This window comes from Narcine bancroftii, chromosome 1, assembly GCF_036971445.1.
Source record: "Narcine bancroftii isolate sNarBan1 chromosome 1, sNarBan1.hap1, whole genome shotgun sequence".
Classification (NCBI taxonomy): Eukaryota; Metazoa; Chordata; class Chondrichthyes; order Torpediniformes; family Narcinidae; genus Narcine; species Narcine bancroftii.
In genome coordinates, this window is record NC_091469.1 from 222,465,907 (window position 1) to 222,484,796 (window position 18,890).

At 37.7% G+C, this 18,890-nt stretch overlaps 1 protein-coding gene across 13 annotated transcripts in view; it reads left to right on the plus strand.

Moving 5' to 3' along the window:
• The window catches only part of slf1 (SMC5-SMC6 complex localization factor 1), a 102,002-nt gene that overhangs the window by 19,497 nt on the left and 63,615 nt on the right, over positions 1 to 18,890 (plus strand). For 12 of the 13 annotated variants that reach the window (XM_069891321.1, XM_069891315.1, XM_069891336.1 and 9 more), the window contains 5 exons: positions 701 to 941; positions 2,295 to 2,457; positions 4,337 to 4,558; positions 4,688 to 4,756; positions 18,575 to 18,733. In XM_069891321.1, the coding sequence (XP_069747422.1) occupies positions 701 to 941; positions 2,295 to 2,457; positions 4,337 to 4,558; positions 4,688 to 4,756; positions 18,575 to 18,733 (854 nt within the window). The remainder of the gene's footprint in view (positions 1 to 700; positions 942 to 2,294; positions 2,458 to 4,336; positions 4,559 to 4,687; positions 4,757 to 18,574; positions 18,734 to 18,890) is intronic. The other variant, XM_069891354.1, reaches the window with a different exon arrangement.

An 18,890-nucleotide genomic window follows, 5' to 3' on the forward strand; every position in this document is an offset into this window, starting at 1 on the left:
TAGTCCCGGAATTTTTCCGCTCATCTCCTCTGGAGGGCTCGTTGGGGGTTTGACTCCATTTTTGTGGATTGCTCTCCTGCGATCTCCCTCAGGGTTCTGCTCCTGCAGGCCTTACTATTTTAGTGCTTTTTTGGGGTCGCTCTACTGATTCCCCACTGATTCAGCGCTTTTTTTCCTCCCGTGCCAAAAATGCGTGCTGCTCCTTTCAAGTCAATGGATGTAATGGCTGTGCATGCACGGATGGGATTTCGCGTTGGTGAACCAATACCTAGCGAAGAATAATTGCTATTCAAGTATTTTCTGTTAATAGCTTGCAAGATTTGAGATTCATGTCTATTTTTTAACAAATTTGATCAATTTTTCTTCCTTTGTTCATTTTCCATCACAATTGTTTAAAGCTTAAATTTATTTTCTTTATTCACTTGCAATTATTTACATTGTGGCTACAATGATTAATCATATCTTCACTTTCCTTAATTGCTTTCAAGCCTGGTATTTTATGACCATCTGATCAACTTGAAGCTTATTCTAACATTGTCTTTGAATCTTGATAAGATATCACTAAAACAGGAAAAGGGGATGTTAAAAGACCAATAATACTTGGTGAACTGACTTACAAATAACCTATAAATTAATAAAATTTTACTTTGTGTTTTTAAAGAGTAAACAATTTAATCTGAGAGCAACATTTTCTTTTTAGGAAAGTGGGTCCTATCTAAGGATTATATCCATGACTCTGTCAAGTATGGCAGGTGGCTCAATGAAATCCAATATGAGTGGGGAAGTAAAATTCAAAGTAATTTGCAGCTTCCTGTGCAAATGGATTGTGCACCAAAGATATGGCGTGAGGAGTTGGCTCGTTCTGGGAAACCAGGAGTGTTTCATAACTGGAAAGTAGTTCTTCTGATTAATGATGAAGCAAGGAAAGGCATTTTCAGAAGGTACCATTCAATACAGCTAATATAATTAGATTATTTTTGGATTTCTTTGTTTTTGTAATTTGACTCTGCTATCTGCTTGGATAGATTTGAATTGGCTGGCTGTATTGGGAAAGGTTGTGGCTGTCATGTAACAGCACTGCCCCCTACCTAGTTGGAGGGCACACCCACTGCCAATTAAGGTTTGGTTCTGCCTCACTCATTAGTGCACATCTTGCTGTTTATCCATGTAAATTACCTGAACTGCACTCTCCAGCCTGCCTGTACTTGGCCTTGGGCCATTGGCTGTTTTAATTAGATTAAACCCCCTGCCACTGAGCTATTGGCCCCCAGTAAATGATGTGGGCTTGTCCTTCCTGCACTATAAAGGTGCCATGCGCTCTTTGTTCTCTGTCTTTGCCAGCTTTGGGCCACCCTGCTTCACTCCAGGCCTAGAAATGTGGAAGGGTGCTGGAGAAACTGTTGGTAAGATGTGCACTGTTAAAAGGGTTGGGAGTGTTTAATTAGTGTCCCTTGTGGCATAGAGCCATGCTTGCACTGAATCAAGGGATGTTGGGACATTGTCGTGATTTTTCCCTGATGTGTGTGTGTGACTGTTCTGCATCAGTTGCTATTTTCACACACTTGGCTTCTATAAATAAAATCCTTCCCTCCATCAAAATTGTGTTCAGACTCCTTGCCTTTGAGACCAACCAAACCTGTTTCCTCACTCAGGACATTTTGTTGAAAATTGAAGCAATAGACATTTGCAAACACATTGTCACTTTATTTACCCTTTCATTCTTTTGTTAAGTGTGGTGTTGCTTGTGGACATTTCTTCTTTCATTTTTAAGTAACCCCTAGCCACTGTTTCATGTGGTAAGCCTAGAGTTTGATATTACCAGTTACTTGTGCGATTGCAAGTAAGCACAGTAGTTCAAATTTTCATTAGGCATGCCCACTGTTAACCAGGCTGTCACCATCCATGGAGTGCTTTTAGAATTACCTTGCAGATGCTTCAGTTCAATTATTGTTATAGCTTGTCTTGATGGTCGTGGTGGTCTTGTACCTCAATTGCACATAGTGGTGGAATACATATCTGTTGCTGATAGCAGTATGTGCCTCATGTGCATCTGCTTTTCAGTGGCCGGGGATTACTGAATCCATTCTATTTGGCACAGTTTGTTGAAGGGACCAAGTTCTTGCGTTGCAGGCTGGTCTTGGTCTCTTCAATGATTGTGCCAGCAATCACTGTCATTGGGACTTATCTGCAAAAAGATAGGGTGTTCCATGGGTGGATGTAGCATGGATATGAAATGTACTCTTTTAACAAAATTGCAAACTAATTTCTTAATGCATTTCTTTTTACAAAAAAAGAGTCCTACATGCTGGGAAAGCAACAGTCTATCGACATCCAAGAAGAAGTTGTGAAATTACACACGTTTTGACAGAAAGCAGAAATTACACCATAGAGAGGCTAAAAAATGCATACAACGCCCCTTATTATCCTGTGGAATATATTGGACAGTTCATACTTAAGGTATTTATTATTTCCTAATCTGAAGGTTAATAAGTCCCTTGGTTGTAAGAGAAACTGGTCTTGAGTGATAATTGCCGTACAGCAGGATAAATCAGTTGCATTTGTTTTTAAACTGAAGTATTTTTAAATTCTATTAAAACTAGTTGTATGTATTTGTGAGATGTGACCATTTCTTTGCCCATTTAAAAATACTTATCTGGAAGTTGGTGGAAAATATTCTCCTGGCATGGTGAGTTACTTATTTGATTTGGGCACTGCTCCTGACAATTGGTAGAAGTAATTAATGACTATAACGGAACTGGCACTGAACAGATGAGGCCAATCTGCCGAAGCATAATGAATGGCAAGACAGGGTTGAGGGTCTGAGTTGCTCCTATTTTGGGTAAATGTCTTTGTTTGCGCATTCCTGCTCCTGATGAAGTTTGGCAGCTGTGACATTTTTGGACTTGGCCAGCTCCATCTGTGGCAATGGCAGTTTCTGGTCATTGATGTCTCCCACTCAGCATATTGTGTACCCTTTTTATTTTGTACTTCCATGTATTGCTGCATGCAGATGATTGATAAATGTTCATGAGAAGTTTCTCTTGCTCGCGTTTGTCTTTGTCTTCATACTGTGACAGATTATGTGGTGTTTGTATATAGAGAAGTTTTTGGGAGATAAATTGGGGCAGGTTTTTTTTAATGTATGTCACATACAAACACTTTAAAACAGATTTTATTTAAAGTTCTGGAGCTCTGCTAATGCTAGACATGTCAGTGCCCAGAGCCTTTGCAAAATCTTTGGAGAGTGCCCAAGAGATTTCACTAATGGATTGGTGGTAACCTGAAAGAAAGAGTTATCTGGAGTATCCTGAGTGGGCAAATTTCTTCAGCAAGACACTGAAGTGCCTGATTAAAAAGGAGTCAGTTGTGGGTGTCCAGCGTACAACAAATCTCTCTGAAAACGGACAAGAACTTTCCTGAGCGGTAATCATTTAGCCTTCAAGCACCAAAGACTGGTGAACTCTATGAATGTTAAATTCTGTGCACATAATAAGAATTGCTTGCAACCAGTGAACTTGGAGGAGGGAGATTGGACTGTGCATCAATGAACTTTTCTGAACTTACACACACATTACATACATGTGCACTTAGAATTAGAAGCTGTTTGAATAAAGCTTCAATAAAATTACGTTTGAAGAAAATGGCGCCGCCCAGGATGAAGAGCCGACCAATTCTCCCTGCTACAGCAACCCTCCCAAAGTGTCTTTATCTTTATTAGTCTTACCGGGTAGATCTATTACTAAACTTTGGGGAGGTTTGTCAATTATGATGACAGCATGGGTAATATTGGCGTTAATGTAATGCAGTTACAGCACCAGTGACCTGGGTTAGAATTTAAATGTAAATTTTCTAAGTTGTGGGAATTGTCTGATTGAAATGAACTTCACATAATTAACGACTGCAGTACTAATTTATTTTTCAAATTACTTTACATTTGGCTTTTTTTCATTTTAAGCTGTGTATTAATGCAGGAGTATTGGGCATTGTAAGAGTGTGTCTCAGTCAACTAGAAAATCACATATCCAGCATCCTCGATCCCCATAGGTGCCAGACACAAGATTTTATTGCATTAACTATGTGCTCGAGTTGTGTTTTTGGGATTCAAATATTTGTTGTCAAATAATGCTTCAGAAGAAATGGTAGATGTGTTAATCAAATCTAATATATAATTAATAACAAATATATTTCTTTCTACAAATGCAATCTATTTTTATAAAGTTCAAAACAATAAAAGAGAAAGTTTTATGAGATCTAATGCTGCCACTTTCAATTTGTTTACTGCCCCTGTTTTATTGATTTGCACCTCTGTACAACTCTTTCAAATTTTGATTTACAGCCTCTTTGTTATAAAATGTCAAACCAGGACATCAACTTCGCTGATGTTGATCACATGAAATCACAATCTTTTAAGGATTCAACAGTGGATGATGCTCAGATCTTACAGCCAAGTTACCTAAACAAAAAGAATGTAAAATCTGAGACATCTTCTGTCTTCAAATGGAATAGTCCGATTGACACAGTTAAGCACAGGCTTCGTTTGTGCCTCAGTTCGCCCGAGGTAAGGTAATAAATGTCTTAAAAGAGCTTGTTGAGCAAGGTATTGAATCAATCAAAATGTAACTTGCTAATGTGCTGGTTTTAAGTTTTATGAGAGAAAGCACTTCATATTATTGTTTTGGCATTTTAGGCAATACGAAGCAAATATGTGCCCTCTGGTGTAGCCTGCTGTTTGCAAAGCTCAGCTGTAAGGCAACAGGTATGCTGATTCTTAACATGCATGTTAATGTTGCGAGCCCATGTGACTGTTGTGATATGTACTATTTTAATATTATAATTCCAAATTAAAATAATAACCTAGTTTAAAAACTAAGACCTGTAAAGATACTGTTTATAAATCTTTTTTGAACGAGAAGGCATGAATTATGCTGGTTCCTATTTGTATGTAACAATTTTCATTTGCATGCAATTCTGTATGGAACATTACAGAATTATCTTGATGTAAACTTATTAATGTAAGTACACATTTTAGATTTTATTCATGGTTATTTGTATACATTTTGGTGACCATATAGAAATTAGAACTTTTATACATAGTTCACCCATTTCAGAGCACCATAATGTTTCGGATATTTGGCTTTCCAGGTGTTTGTGATTACTTCGGTATGTTTAATTGCTTCATTGGTTCAGGTATAAGAGAGCTGGGCTTGCTTCTAAGCTTTTGATCACCTTTGGAGTCTGTAGTTGATATTTTTCAACATGAGAACCAGATTTGTGCCAATGAGGCTGAAAAACAAGAATAAAAGAGTAAGAGGAATAACCCAAACCTTAGGATTACCCAAATCAACTGTTTGGAGCATCTTTCAGAAGAAAGAGTATACTGGTGAGCTCGGTCATGACAAAGTAATTGTTAGGTGAAGGAAGACTTCCACTGCTGATGTTAGAAAAAATTCTCATCATAATGACGTCCACAAATGCCTGTGCCAACAGATCAGAAACACTTTTCAGGAGACAGGTGTGGTTGTATCAATGACTATCTTCCACATAAGACTTCATAAACAGAAATAGAGGTTACACTACAAGATGGAATCTGCTAGTTAGCCACAAAAACCAGTTGGCCATATTACAGTTTGCCAAGAAGCATTTAATAGACTGTAGAATTCTGGAAGAAGGTCTTGTGGACAGATGAGACCAAGATTAACCTGTAACAGAGAGATGGCAAAAGAGCAAAGTGTGGAGCTATCTCATCTGTGAAACTTGGGGGTGTTAGGACCTGGGCATGTATGGCTGCCACAGGTACTGATGGACTTGTCTTCATTGATGATGTAACTGCTGTTTGCAGTAGCAAAATGAATTCTGAGTAGTAAAAAAAAATCTGCTCAAATTTGAGCCAAGGCTTCCAAATTCATTGGATGACGCTTCATCCCACTGCAAGAAAATGATCCCAAACATAGCAATAAAGGAGTTTTTAGACCTTAAAAACTGGAAAATTCTTGAATGGCAAAGTCAGTAACCCAATGTAAATCTAATTGAGCATGCCTTCCACATGCTGAAGAAAAAAGGCAAGGGATTAAGTCCCTGAACCAAGCAAGAGCTGAAGATGGCTGCAGTAGAGACCTGGCAGAGAAGATACTCTGCACCTGGTGAATCACAACCATTCATTGCATGCAAGGGATATGCAACAAAATACTAAATATGACTAATATATGTTAAAGTATGACTGCTTTAATATACATTGCTATGTCCCAGATATGGTGCCTTGAAATGAGGAGGCTATGTATGGTCAAACCAAAATGTACACTAATATCCTTCAATAAAATATGGAATGTGCACTTTAATCACGTGAATTATTTGATTTACAAATTTAAAACTGGAGCAAAGGGGAAAATAAAGGAAGAGTATCTTTGTCCTAAACATTATGGAGGTCTGTACCTAAGCATGATATTGCCCTGAGTTATTGTAAGCTATTGTTAGCCTGTCTGCATTCTTGTTCATTCTTTCTTGCATGCCATCTGTTTAACTGACAAGAAAGTACATAATTACTGTTATCTAATTGTCACTATGGTTTTCAAATCACTGCTGTCATTCTATTACTTTTTAAATGTTTTTGTAACTTGGTGGTCAGTAGCAAGGACAATTATTGTTGCTCTTGAGAGGAGGACCCCCTTGAACTGTTGGAGTCCTCCAAGTGAAAGTATTGCACAGGCTGTTTGTCAGTGTTTTTTGACCGATCAAAGATGAAAGAACATAGGAAGAAGGAACAGGAGTAGGCCAAAAATGGCCCATCGAGCCTGCTCCGCCATTCAATACGATCATGGCTGATCTAATTTACGATCTAACTCCACCTACCTGCCTTCTCCCCATATCCCCTAATTCCTCTATCATGTAAAAATTTATCTAACTGAATTTTAAATATGTTTAATGAGGCAGCCTCAACCACTTCCCTGGTTAGAGAATTCCAAACATTCACTACTCTCTGGGAAAAACTATTTTTCCTCATCTCTGTCCTAAATCTTCTCCCTCAAATTTTGAGACAGTGTCCTCTCGTTTTAGTTTCCCCGGCCAGCTCAAAAAACCTTCCCACATCTATCCTATCCATATCCTTCATAATCCTATGTTTCTATAGGATATAGTAATATATTTTCAAATCCAAGTGATTAGTGTCATAGAAGAAACCTGCAGCTTATCTTCCTGTGCTGACGGAGATCACAGATAGTTTAAAAACTATGTTTTGTATGTGATACACTTGTCCAGGTTGAAAGTGGTGGGAATGAAGATTTTTTTTAAAGAGTAATGGATGGGTTGCTGATCAAGAGACTTGCATTGTCCATATGGTGTTGAGATGCTTGACTGACTGAAGGTGAACTTGTCACAAGTAGACAATATTCTGTCATGCTCTGAACTTGTACCTTTCAATAGATGAGTCGCTTGCTGCTGCATTGAGCAAGCTGGTCCAATTCAAATTCTAATCAATGGTGTTGCCCAAGTATGTTGGTGGGATATTAAGCAAAGATAATATATTTGAATGCAAAAAATGAATGGACTTGGTGAAAATAATAATTGCTTGATATCTTTTGTTGGCATATTGGCATTTATCATACAGTCTGATGTGGGCATGTTCGCTGATAATTGTGGAATTTTCATTTCTGCTTACAAATGAAATTTTGTTTCCTCAATACTGCCTAAATTCTATTGTATGCACTGATTCATTTTGGATAATATCCCCCTCCCTCCCTCGACTAACTACATCAACTCCCCCTCCCTCCCACGACTAACTACGCCAACTCCCCCTCCCTCCCTCGACGAACTACGCCAACTCCCCCTCCCTCCCTCGACGAACTACGCCAACTCCCCCTCCCTCCCTCGACGAACTACGCCAACTCCCCCTCCCTCCCTCGACGAACTACGCCAACTCCCCCTCCCTCCCTCGACGAACTACGCCAACTCCCCCTCCCTCCCTCGACGAACTACGCCAACTCCCCCTCCCTCCCTCGACGAACTACGCCAACTCCCCCTCCCTCCCTCGACGAACTACGCCAACTCCCCCTCCCTCCCTCGACGAACTACGCCAACTCCCCCTCCCTCCCTCGACGAACTACGCCAACTCCCCCTCCCTCCCTCGACGAACTACGCCAACTCCCCCTCCCTCCCTCCCCATCCCCTCGGAGCCTTAAAAAAATTATACATTTAAAATTAATTAATTGATGTGCTAACTCTTTACATCACTTTTATTTAAGATCAATAGCCGTACAATCTAAATACAAGCTCCACATTTTAACAATAAAAAATTATTTCACAAATTATGTTATTTTTTCCAAATATAAACACTGTTGCAGTTCATTATGCCATCTTTGTATATTCAATTCTACATCATTTTTCCAAGTTGTCGCTATGCATTTTCTTGCAACCGCTAACCCTAACTGCAAAAATGCCAATTTTGGCTTATCAGCCAATCCCAAAGTAACAGCATTCATGTAACCCAATAAACACATCATTGGATCCATTTGTAAATCAATTGTGAATAAATCTCTCAAAAATTTAACAACTTTTCCCCCAAAAAATGTAATTTTCTTACATGTCCATACACAATGCATAAAAGTATCTGTCTTCACATCTAAAACACACAAATCAGTTAGACTAAATCCAATTTTTTTCAACTTCTCAGGAGTCTGATATAATTGATAAATAAAACTATAATTAACCACACTATATGTCACATTAATTAATTTTGTAACACTATCAATACACATATTTGACCATTCCTCACAAGACAATTCAATATCTAAATCTTTCTTCCATTTCTCTTTTGTCCTATATAGCCCAACTTTATCCATCTTTTCTTGCAACAACCTATATATATCTGATATAAATCTTTTTGTTTCCTTGTCAGCCATTAAAATCTCAAACTTGGATTGACTTGGTAAAATTAAATCCTTACCAAATTGTGTTCGCGAAAAATCTCGAACTTGATAATAAGCAAAAATAGAATTTGCAGAAATACTAAATTTCTTTTGTAATCTATTAAATGTAGAAAATTTACCCACCTCAAAACAATCTTGTATAATACTAAATCCTTCAAGTTTCCAATTTTTCAAATAAGGATTATTTAAAGAAAACTGAATTAGTTTATTCTGATATAATGGTTATTTAATCATAATTTTCCTTTTAAAACCTATGTTGATCCTTCTTATACCAGATATCCAGTATATATCTTAATACTGGTAATTTATATTTTTGTAACAATAAGGAATTCCATTTATAAATAAATTGACTCATTTATTTTTCAAAAATTTGATCCAATTCGACTTTATCCCGAACAGGTGGTTGTTGAACATCAAACAACCTAATGATGAATTTCAACTGTGCTGCTTCATAATAATTTTAAAAATGTGGTAATTGAAGTCCTCCCCATTTGTATCACCATGTTAATTTGTGCATAAAAACCCTAGATAATTTACCCTTCCATAAAAATAATCAAATAACTTTATTTAATTCTTTTAAAAATTTATTCGAGATCACACATGGGATAGATTGAAAAAGATATTGTATAGGAGGATAAAAATATTCATTTTTATACAATTTATTCTCCCAATTAAAGTTAATGGCAAATCTTTCCATTTCTGTAAATTAATTTTAATCTTGTTCAACAAAGGTATATAATTTAAAATATACAAGTCCTGATATTCTTTATTAACTATAACTCCTAAATATTTAATCTTATCAGACCATTTAAATTTAGTAATCTGTCTACAATCTAAATAATCCTCACTTGATATCAGCAATATTTCACTCTTCTCCCAGTTAACCTTGTAACCTGACAATATGCCATATTGATATAATAATTTTTGCTGCACCCTCAAAGATTCTTTAGGATATGTTAAATATATTAAAACATCATCAACAAACAAATTAATCTTATACTCTTGTTCACCTACTTTGATACTTTTAATATCCAAATTTTGCCTAATAGCTTGAGCTCAAGGTTGTATTACCAAAGCAAACAATGCTGGTGAAAGAGAACAACCTTGTCTAATTGATCGAGATAATCTAAAAGCCGATGATATTCAGACCATTTGTCATTATTTGTGCTGTAGGATTAGTATATAAAACTTTAACCCAACTTAAAGAGTGGTCCAAATTGAAATTTTTCTGAAACCTTAATTAAAAATTTCTGCTCAACCCTGTCAAAAGCCTTTTCCGCATCTAATGCCACTATCATTGGTTGATTAGCTTGTTGTCTAGCAGCATTAATTATACAAATCAATTTAGTTGACATTATCAACTGAATATCAACCTTTTATAAATCCAGCTTGGTCAACATGTACTAATTTTGGCAAATAATTAGCCAATCTATTAGCTAATACTTTCACAACAATTTTATAATCCACATTTAGTAATGATATTGGTTGGTAAGAAGACGCTTTTAATGGATCTATCTTTCTTTGGAATAACAGTAAGCAACGCCCTCAAATGATTCTGGAAGTGAACCCATCTCAGTTGCCTGCTTTAAAACTTCCATATAAACTGGAAAGAGTAAATTGATAAATTCTTTATAAAATTCTACTGTAAACCCATCTTCACCCAGGGACTTTTGTCCCGACGTTGATTGTAGTGCTTCCTTTAATTCCAATTCTGTGAAAAGGACTTCTTCTTTGGCTTGGCTTCGCGGATGAAGATTTATGGAAGGGTAAATGTCCACGTCAGCTGCAGGCTCGTTTGTGGCTGACAAGTCCGATGCGGGACAGGCAGACACGGTTGCAGCAGTTGCAAGGGAAAATTGGTTGGTGGGTGTTGGGTTTTTCCTCCTTTGTCTTTTGTCAGTGAGGTGGGCTCTGCGGTCTTCATCAAAGGAGGTTGCTGCCCGCCAAACTGTGAGGCGCCAAGATGCACGGTTTGAGGCGTTATCAGCCCACTGGCGGTGGTCAATGTGCCAGGCACCAAGAGATTTCTTTAGGCAGTCCTTGTACCACTTCTTTGGTGCACCTCTGATAAGTATTTCCTATCTTCTTTGTGCCCAAACAAGAAGCCAACAACAACGAATGATCAGACAATGTTCTACTTTTATACTCTGCTTGTATAAATCTACCTTGCAATTGAGCTCAAACTAAAAATAAATCAATTCTAGAAAATGAATTATGCTATGCAGAATAAAAAGAATAATCTCTTTAAGAAGGATTTAATTTTCTCCATATTTCCACCAAATTTAAATTCTTCATTACCTCAATAATTCTCTCTGCCATTTTAGTTCTCTTTAAAGTTTTTGGAGATTTATCCAATAAAGGATCTAAACAGCAATTAAAGTCCCCTCCCACTAAAATGTTTCCATTCGATTGGTTCAAATTTTAAAAAGTATTCTTAATAAATATTTCATTATCCTCATTCAGTGCATAAACATTCATCAAACTCCAAGCTTCCGGAAAAAAAAAATTTAAAAAAAAAAATTTCACCACCAAAATCCTACCATCGTTAACAAAAAAATGAATCCAAAATAAACGGTACTTTCTTATTTACCAAAATGGCTACTTATCTGGCCTTAGAATTAAAAGATGAAGCAATCACATGTCCTACCCAATCCCTTTTCAATTTCAAATGTTCCTTCTCAGTTAAATGAGTTTCTTGCAAAAATGCTATATCTACTTTCAACTTTTTAATATAATCCAATACACATTTCAGTTTTATCGGGTGATTTAACCCCTTAACATTAAACATCGCTAAATTCAAATTGTTCATTATCACCTATTGAGTGGCACTTAAGAAAATTTACTCTTACAATAAAACCGGTTCCCCTTCTAAAGCTAATAAAAATCCCCAAAAAAAGAAAAAAAAAACAACAAAAATTCCCCCCCCCCTTATTAACTCAACAACAAAAATACAAAGACAAAAATTTCCCCTCCTCCCTCCCAAACTGCTAAACAGTACCCCCCTCATCCACCGGGTATGGTCAATTCCAATAGTGGCAAATGACTTAGAATGCAGCGGATCCTCTGCCTCTCCTCAGTAAGACTTCTAAAAGAATGTATTTATAACATCTTCCGCCACATCAATCAGCTGTCACATCTCCATCTTCTGCAATTCACTCTCATTTCCATTTTTGACTTTTGGAATGTTGATTATTGCCTTCTTGGAAAGATCAAAACTCAGCTTATTATCTGGTAAAGAATTAGCAAAAGTTAGAGCATCTTGAGCTTTCTCAAAAAATTGAAATTGTGAAGGTCCAACAAACACTTTCAGAACAGCTGGGTATTTAAATGTCGACCTGTAACCCTTCTTCCACAATACTGTCTTAGCTTGATTAGCCTCCTTACGTCGCTATCTAACCTCCTGACTTAAATCCGCGTAAAAGAAAACTACTACTGTGAACCATTATTGGATGCTGATCAATTCTGGCTTTCTGAACCACAAGATGCAAAATTGTCTCCCGGTCTTGATATCTTAAACATCTATTTAAATCTGCTCTTGGAGGTTGTCCTGGAAAAGGTTTTCTTCTTAACACTCGATGAGCCCTGTCCAATTCCAATCCATCAGGAAATGCTTCCACCACTAATATTTCTGGAATCCATTTATGAAATTGATATGATCTTGACCTTCAAAGTCCTCCGGAAGTCCAACTAACTTTATATTATTCCTTCGACTTTGATTTTCCAAAGAATCAGTTTTTTGCATAAACAAATTCTTTTGCACATCCCACCCAGATACTGATTCTTCCACTTGATCCATTTTATCTTCCACATTCTTGCATCTTTCCTGTACTTCATCCACCACAATCAGACATTTATTAAGATCTTCTTTCATTGCTGCAATCCACTCTCATCTGATATTTTACTTTTCACATCCACAAATTGTTCATCAACATTATGAAAGCCAGTGGTTATACAAGTCATAATATTTTAATTCTGTTAACTCCTCAAAACATTGTAACCACATCAGGTCCAGGTGAAGCTATATTTAAGAGAGAGTTAGATTTAGTACTTGTGACTAGGGGGATCTAGGGGGGTCAGAGCTGGAACAGGGTACTGAGTGGATGATGTAATGGAGAATTTAAACCAGCTTATGCAAGAAGGGATGCAGTTTGTATCAGAAGACATAATCTAAATTCCACCAAGGGGCCCAGGGATGCAGTTGAATAGGACATAATCTAGTTTACACGGTGAGGCCCAGGATGCATACATATGAATTAGTGGACACATCAAAATTCCACCATGGGACCCAGGATGCCAGTTGAATCACCTCCAGCTCCTAGAACGCTTCCACCAGCGTTGTCTCCACTCCATCCTCAACATTCATTCGAGCGACTTCATCCCTAACATCGAAGTACTCGAGATGGCAGAGGCCGACAGCATCGAATCCACACTGCTGAAGATCCAACTGCGCTGGGTAGGTCACGTCTCCAGAATGGAGGACCATCGCCTTCCCAAGATCGTGTTATATGCCGAGCTCTCCACTGGCCACCGTGACAGAGGTGCACCAAAGAAGAGGTACAAGGACTGCCTAAAGAAATCTCTTGGTGCCTGCCACATTGACCACTGCCAGTGGGCTGATATCGCCTCAAACCGTGCATCTTGGCGCCTCACAGTTCGGCGGGCAGCAACCTCCTTTGAAGAAGACCGCAGAGCCCACCTCACTGACAAAAGACAAAGGAGGAAAAACCCAACCCACCAATTTTCCCTTGCAGCCGCTGCAACCGTGTCTGCCTGTCCCGCATCGGACTTGTCAGCCACAAACGAGCCTGCAGCTGACGTGGACATTACCCCTCCATAAATCTTCGTCCGCGAAGCCAAGCCAAAGAAGATCTAATTTACACCATGAGGCCCAGAGATGCAGTTGTCTTTTGTTGGTCGCAGACTCTCAGGAGACCTTGAAGATAATTAAATCATTTGTTCAAAGAGGTAAGATCTGAAGTAAACAACTTTTGGGTAATATAAGCCGTGGTCCCGCTGCTGAAGTTTGAGACTCTTCGAGAGGTGGCAACATCTCTCAGCAAGAAGAAGAATTTCAAGATTCCAACCAACGTCCTGGTCCAGGGAGGTGGAGAAGCTGCTACCGGCACCCTGACAACCTACTACAAGTGTGCAGTCGTTGCCTCTCTTTGGCAGTTGGGACCAGTCCAGGCATTGATAAGTATAATTGGGAAGGGCTTGCATGTTGTAATGTGAATTCAGCTTTAGATTTAGTAATAAAAACTTGTATAAACTGAAGTGGTCTCGGTGTGTGTGTGTGTCTTATTTTCTTTCAGTAGCTCGAACACTGTGATTAATCTAAAACTAACAAAGTGAGAGGTACAAGTTTACCCAGGACAGATGATCAAAATGAATGGCGGTGTGGGCTTGAAGGGTTAAATGGCCTACTCCTACACTTATTTTCTATGTTTCTTTGTTTTAAGTAATTCTCGATGATTGAGCCGAATACACTGGCATTAGGAATTCTTGCAGTGGAAGCTAGGAGCTGAGCTTATTACCTTCCAATAACTAAAACCATGAATGTTTTGTGAAAGTTGTGAGTCCAACTTTTAGAAGTACTTTCCACTCACCTCTACCTATCCTGTGATTTTTCATTTCTATTGCGGTTCCTTCATGTCCCATTTGGTTAAAGGCAGTCGTGATTTGGTTGTTTTGTTAGTATTTTGAATCAAATCTGACAAATCACTTCTATTGCTATGCTCATTGTGATGGGATAAGACTGAAAAGATTAATGTGAACAATGTTTATTTTGAAACGAAAAAAAAAGGGGTAAGACTAGTTTTCATACGGTCCTTGTGGCATTCTAGTGTTGTAGCTATGGCAAGAGAGCTTGACTAGATTTTGGACTCTTGTCCCTTAGCCTTAGTACAGTGTCTTCAACCATTTCTTATTTTTGCATGGAGTGAATTGATTTAGCTTTGGCAACTTGTGAGAAAGCCAATAGCCGCTTTTAGGTCCTCCGAAGAAGATTAGGCGCCTGCAGGCATGGCTAGTGGAGTTCAGTTTGGCATGTTTAGGTGGCCACGGAATAGACAGCTTTCTGGCACTTAAACATGCCAGCTGACTGCTAGCCGTTTAGCAGCGAAAGCCAGTTACTCGGATCAGTGGCCTCGTCCAGCCCATGCTGCCTTGATGTCATTTACAGTGCGTCAAGGCATGCCTGACAAACAACTCAGGCATGATTTGACTCCTGCTGCCTGTCTCTTTTTCCTCCCCCCCCCCTTCCTCGCCTGCCCGACTCCCACTGCCGGTCTTCCCTCCCTCGCCCACCCGACTCACCAGGTACCAAATACTGCTGGGTATTTGAAACAGGATATTATAACCTCCTGGAGAAGGGTTAGATAAGTAGACCTCCTGGCCGGCTTTTCCAGTTTCAGATGGCCACCCTACAGCCGCACAGGAGTATAATGTGCAGCTTTACAGCTATTGTGGCCACCTGAAAGCGGCTAATGTTCATCATCTATTCAGTTCTTTGTTGTAAATGCTTTTAATTTATTTATGAATAAATTTTTTTGATGAGGTACCTGTTAGGATGCAGCAAATTAGAATTTCAGTGTAAATATGAAACTAAATTCCTTGTCATTATTATCATGAACACTTTAATGCTGGGTTTGTCATCGCTGAGATAGGGAATTTTCTATGTCACATCCTCGTTACGTATGGCATTGTATTTGTAGGCAGGTGCAAAATATGCTGGTCAATTTTGATTTTTTTTGCTGTAATTGTAGGCAGCAGTTTTTTAAATGAACTAAATTGGTTAATTTCTATGTAAATTGGGTAATTTCTCACTGTTCAATTTATTGGCTTTCTCAAATTTCAATGTTTTAACCTTTTTTTAAAAAAAACTTAAATTCTTTACATTTGGGCTGGACTAAACTTGCTTGGGCTTGTGTCAAATTCTGTGAAGCCTGCATTTGATGCAAATCAAAGATGCAGTGAAGGGTGATATAAATTTTAAATATCAACTTAAATAAGTTATTTTTGGGAAAATCATTTGTCTTCACAATTTCACAGACCAAGAAATTATAGAAAAGAACGTGGTCTGACTTGTAGGTAACGTTGAAATTATCACCCAAAGCAGAATTCTTGTGATGGCAGGCAAGGAATTGCTTAAAATTTCAGTCACTCCTCTTTGCAACTCAGATTGAGAAACAAAATTAATAATGTGTTTCCTTTTTTTAATATTAGCTGTTAGATGGTGGGGTGAGATTTGGGCAATCATATCAGACTCTAATTTTAAAATACTATTTGTATGATGTATGTAATAATGCTCTACATTTAAAAAAAAAAGTGGCTGCTTTAAAGAAAAGTGATAGATAAAATTTGTCCTTCAACCTCAAAGATGGATAAGTTTGCTCTTCAAATGTAATTTGCTCACAAGGAAAATTAGTATGACCATAGTCTGTTATCAGCAACTTTTATATGTATCTTCCAATTTTGAACTAGTAAACTCTGTGGAAACAGATGCTACCTTAGCTGTTGAGTATCCCCATCAGTTTCTGTTTTTGGTATAGATTTCTAGCATCGGCAGGTTTTATACTTTTCAATTGTATCTGAGCCTATGGTTTCTCAAGAGCAGTGTTGGTAACATATTCAATCATTGATTTCCAAGAATGTAGGAAATAGCTAATTAATCGATCAGGTATTGTCCAAGATTAGAATTCAGCAGGCCTATGTAAATATTAGTGGCTTTTTGTTTTGGTGGGGGGGTACATGTAGGATACTTTTTTGGAGTCCACTAATCCATCCTTTTAAGTTTAATAACTTGTGTAGTCAATACTGCAGGGATATGGAATTTTTATTTAACTGTTCTGAAGGCTGTTTATGTTCCATTTATTTTTATAAAGCCTGAAATAAAATGCTAGAATTATTGGTTAAACTTTTTACACCATCTATATATCTCTCTCTCTATCTATATATAGATATAGATATATATAAAAAAAAAATCTGGAGATGGCCTAATGTGCATAGAATAGGGCCTTTGGCCTATAATGTCTGAAAATAATGCTAAATTGAATTAAAAATGCAGGTTGTATATGATACTTATCCCAATGTTTCCTGCATATCCATGCACCTACTGAGATGCTATCCACTGCTATTTCTTGGAACCTGTTCCATGCACCTACCACTTTGATCATCTTTTTAAAAAGGTGCCCACCCCCCACCCCACCTGAAATGCATGTTCTCAATGTGACTTTTTGGGGGGGGGGGGGTGAGAAATGGATGACAAGCTTCTAGGTCTTGCTTCTCTATCCTCTCATCTATTGCAGCACCAATCTGAGTCACATGAAACCTTGCAAACCCATCTGTGGTCTTATAGCTTGTTATTCAGGCTATCATGTTGACCCTGTCAAATGCCTTCAATTCCACATAGACATCACCCACTGTCCTACTTTAGTTGCCACCTCAAAAAAACCTCCAAATTTGAGACCTTACCTGCTCCAAGCCATGCTAACTATTCCTTTTCTGTCCATGCCTTTCCAATGGCCCGAGAATGAGACTATTATCTGGAAAACCTTTTGGACAGACAGGTGCAGGCAACCCCCGCATTATAGCGTGTTTGGTTTACAGAAATCAACTCTTGGAAATCATTTCCTAAAAATGTGAAATTTGTAATAAAAGTTGATCTTTTGGCATTTGTGGGGTGGGGGGTGAAGTAAATAAATTTCCTTTTTCTTTTGAACACCCAAAATTGGGAAGTTACATTACCCTGTAATACCATTTGGAGATGGTGTACTGTAATAACATCTTATTAAGTTAAACAATAATTAAAAATAAATTGAGAAAATTACTCTCGTAGCTTCCTTACTAATCAGTATTCTGCTTTCTTAACTACTTTAACAGTTATAATGGACTGAGATATGCTAGCTGCAGCAGGAGAGCTTTAGTTCAGCAAATTGAAAAACTGCAGATTCTGGAGTCTTGTGTCGCATACAAAAGTTACCTGCTGAGTTTCTCCAGCACTTTTGTGTGTATTGCAATACAACAACGGCATCTGTAGACTCCTGTTTAACAACACTTTTACCTTCTTCCTCTCTTGTGTTGAAAGCATTCTAATATCCATTCACTGTTTAAAATGCCAGAATTTTAATTTCCATCCATCTGGGTTAATACTCTTAATCTCACTAAATTATTAACCCCTCATTTTGAACAATTCTCATGTTCTTTACTCTGGGCTACTGTGTCTAATAATAAATAATATGATCAGCATTTTCCAAATCAAAGAAATCCTCTTTACTCCAATGTATTACTTAATTTGGATATGCCACTGTTTCTTTCAGTGTTTATGCAAGAAACGTTTGTCAAGATTTGCTCTTGCATATTTTAAGCAAGTCTTGTATTTTTCCCTCCACCCCATTTTATATATTCTATATTTTATCCAAACCAGTGGATAAAAATCCCTATCATCTTTCTTATTCTTGAATCTGTCAACATTTTGCTTGCAAGTATGCTCCTATGGGGGCTTTTCTTCTAAATAACCATTCAAATTGTATTATTTCATGGTATTTTGACATTAAACAGTACAAACTGCTAGCCATCATTTGTTACTAAGTTTCTTTTTCTACTTGTTTGTGTCAAATACTTGAACTAAGTAATTTTTAAATGACCTCCTCTTCCAGATGAGAGTGGTGTTTACTGGAGTTGCCATTAATAGAATTGAAGGTATTTTGGAGGGGCAGTTCTATATGGAAGCATTAAAGGAAATGCGTTTCCATTTGTCATCCAAGTTTTTTCCACCAGCGTATCTTCTGCAATCTTTCTTGCAACAGATTCTGGAAGTAAGTTTAAAAGAATGAATGCTAAAGGAAATGTCAACACTTAATTATTTTCTAGTGGAAGCAGTGATGGGAGAGAAATTAAGTTTTTGTTAAATTGAACTTGAGGGTGTTGCCAAAATGTGGAAAAAGTAGATGGCCTGCAGTCCACCTTAAAAAA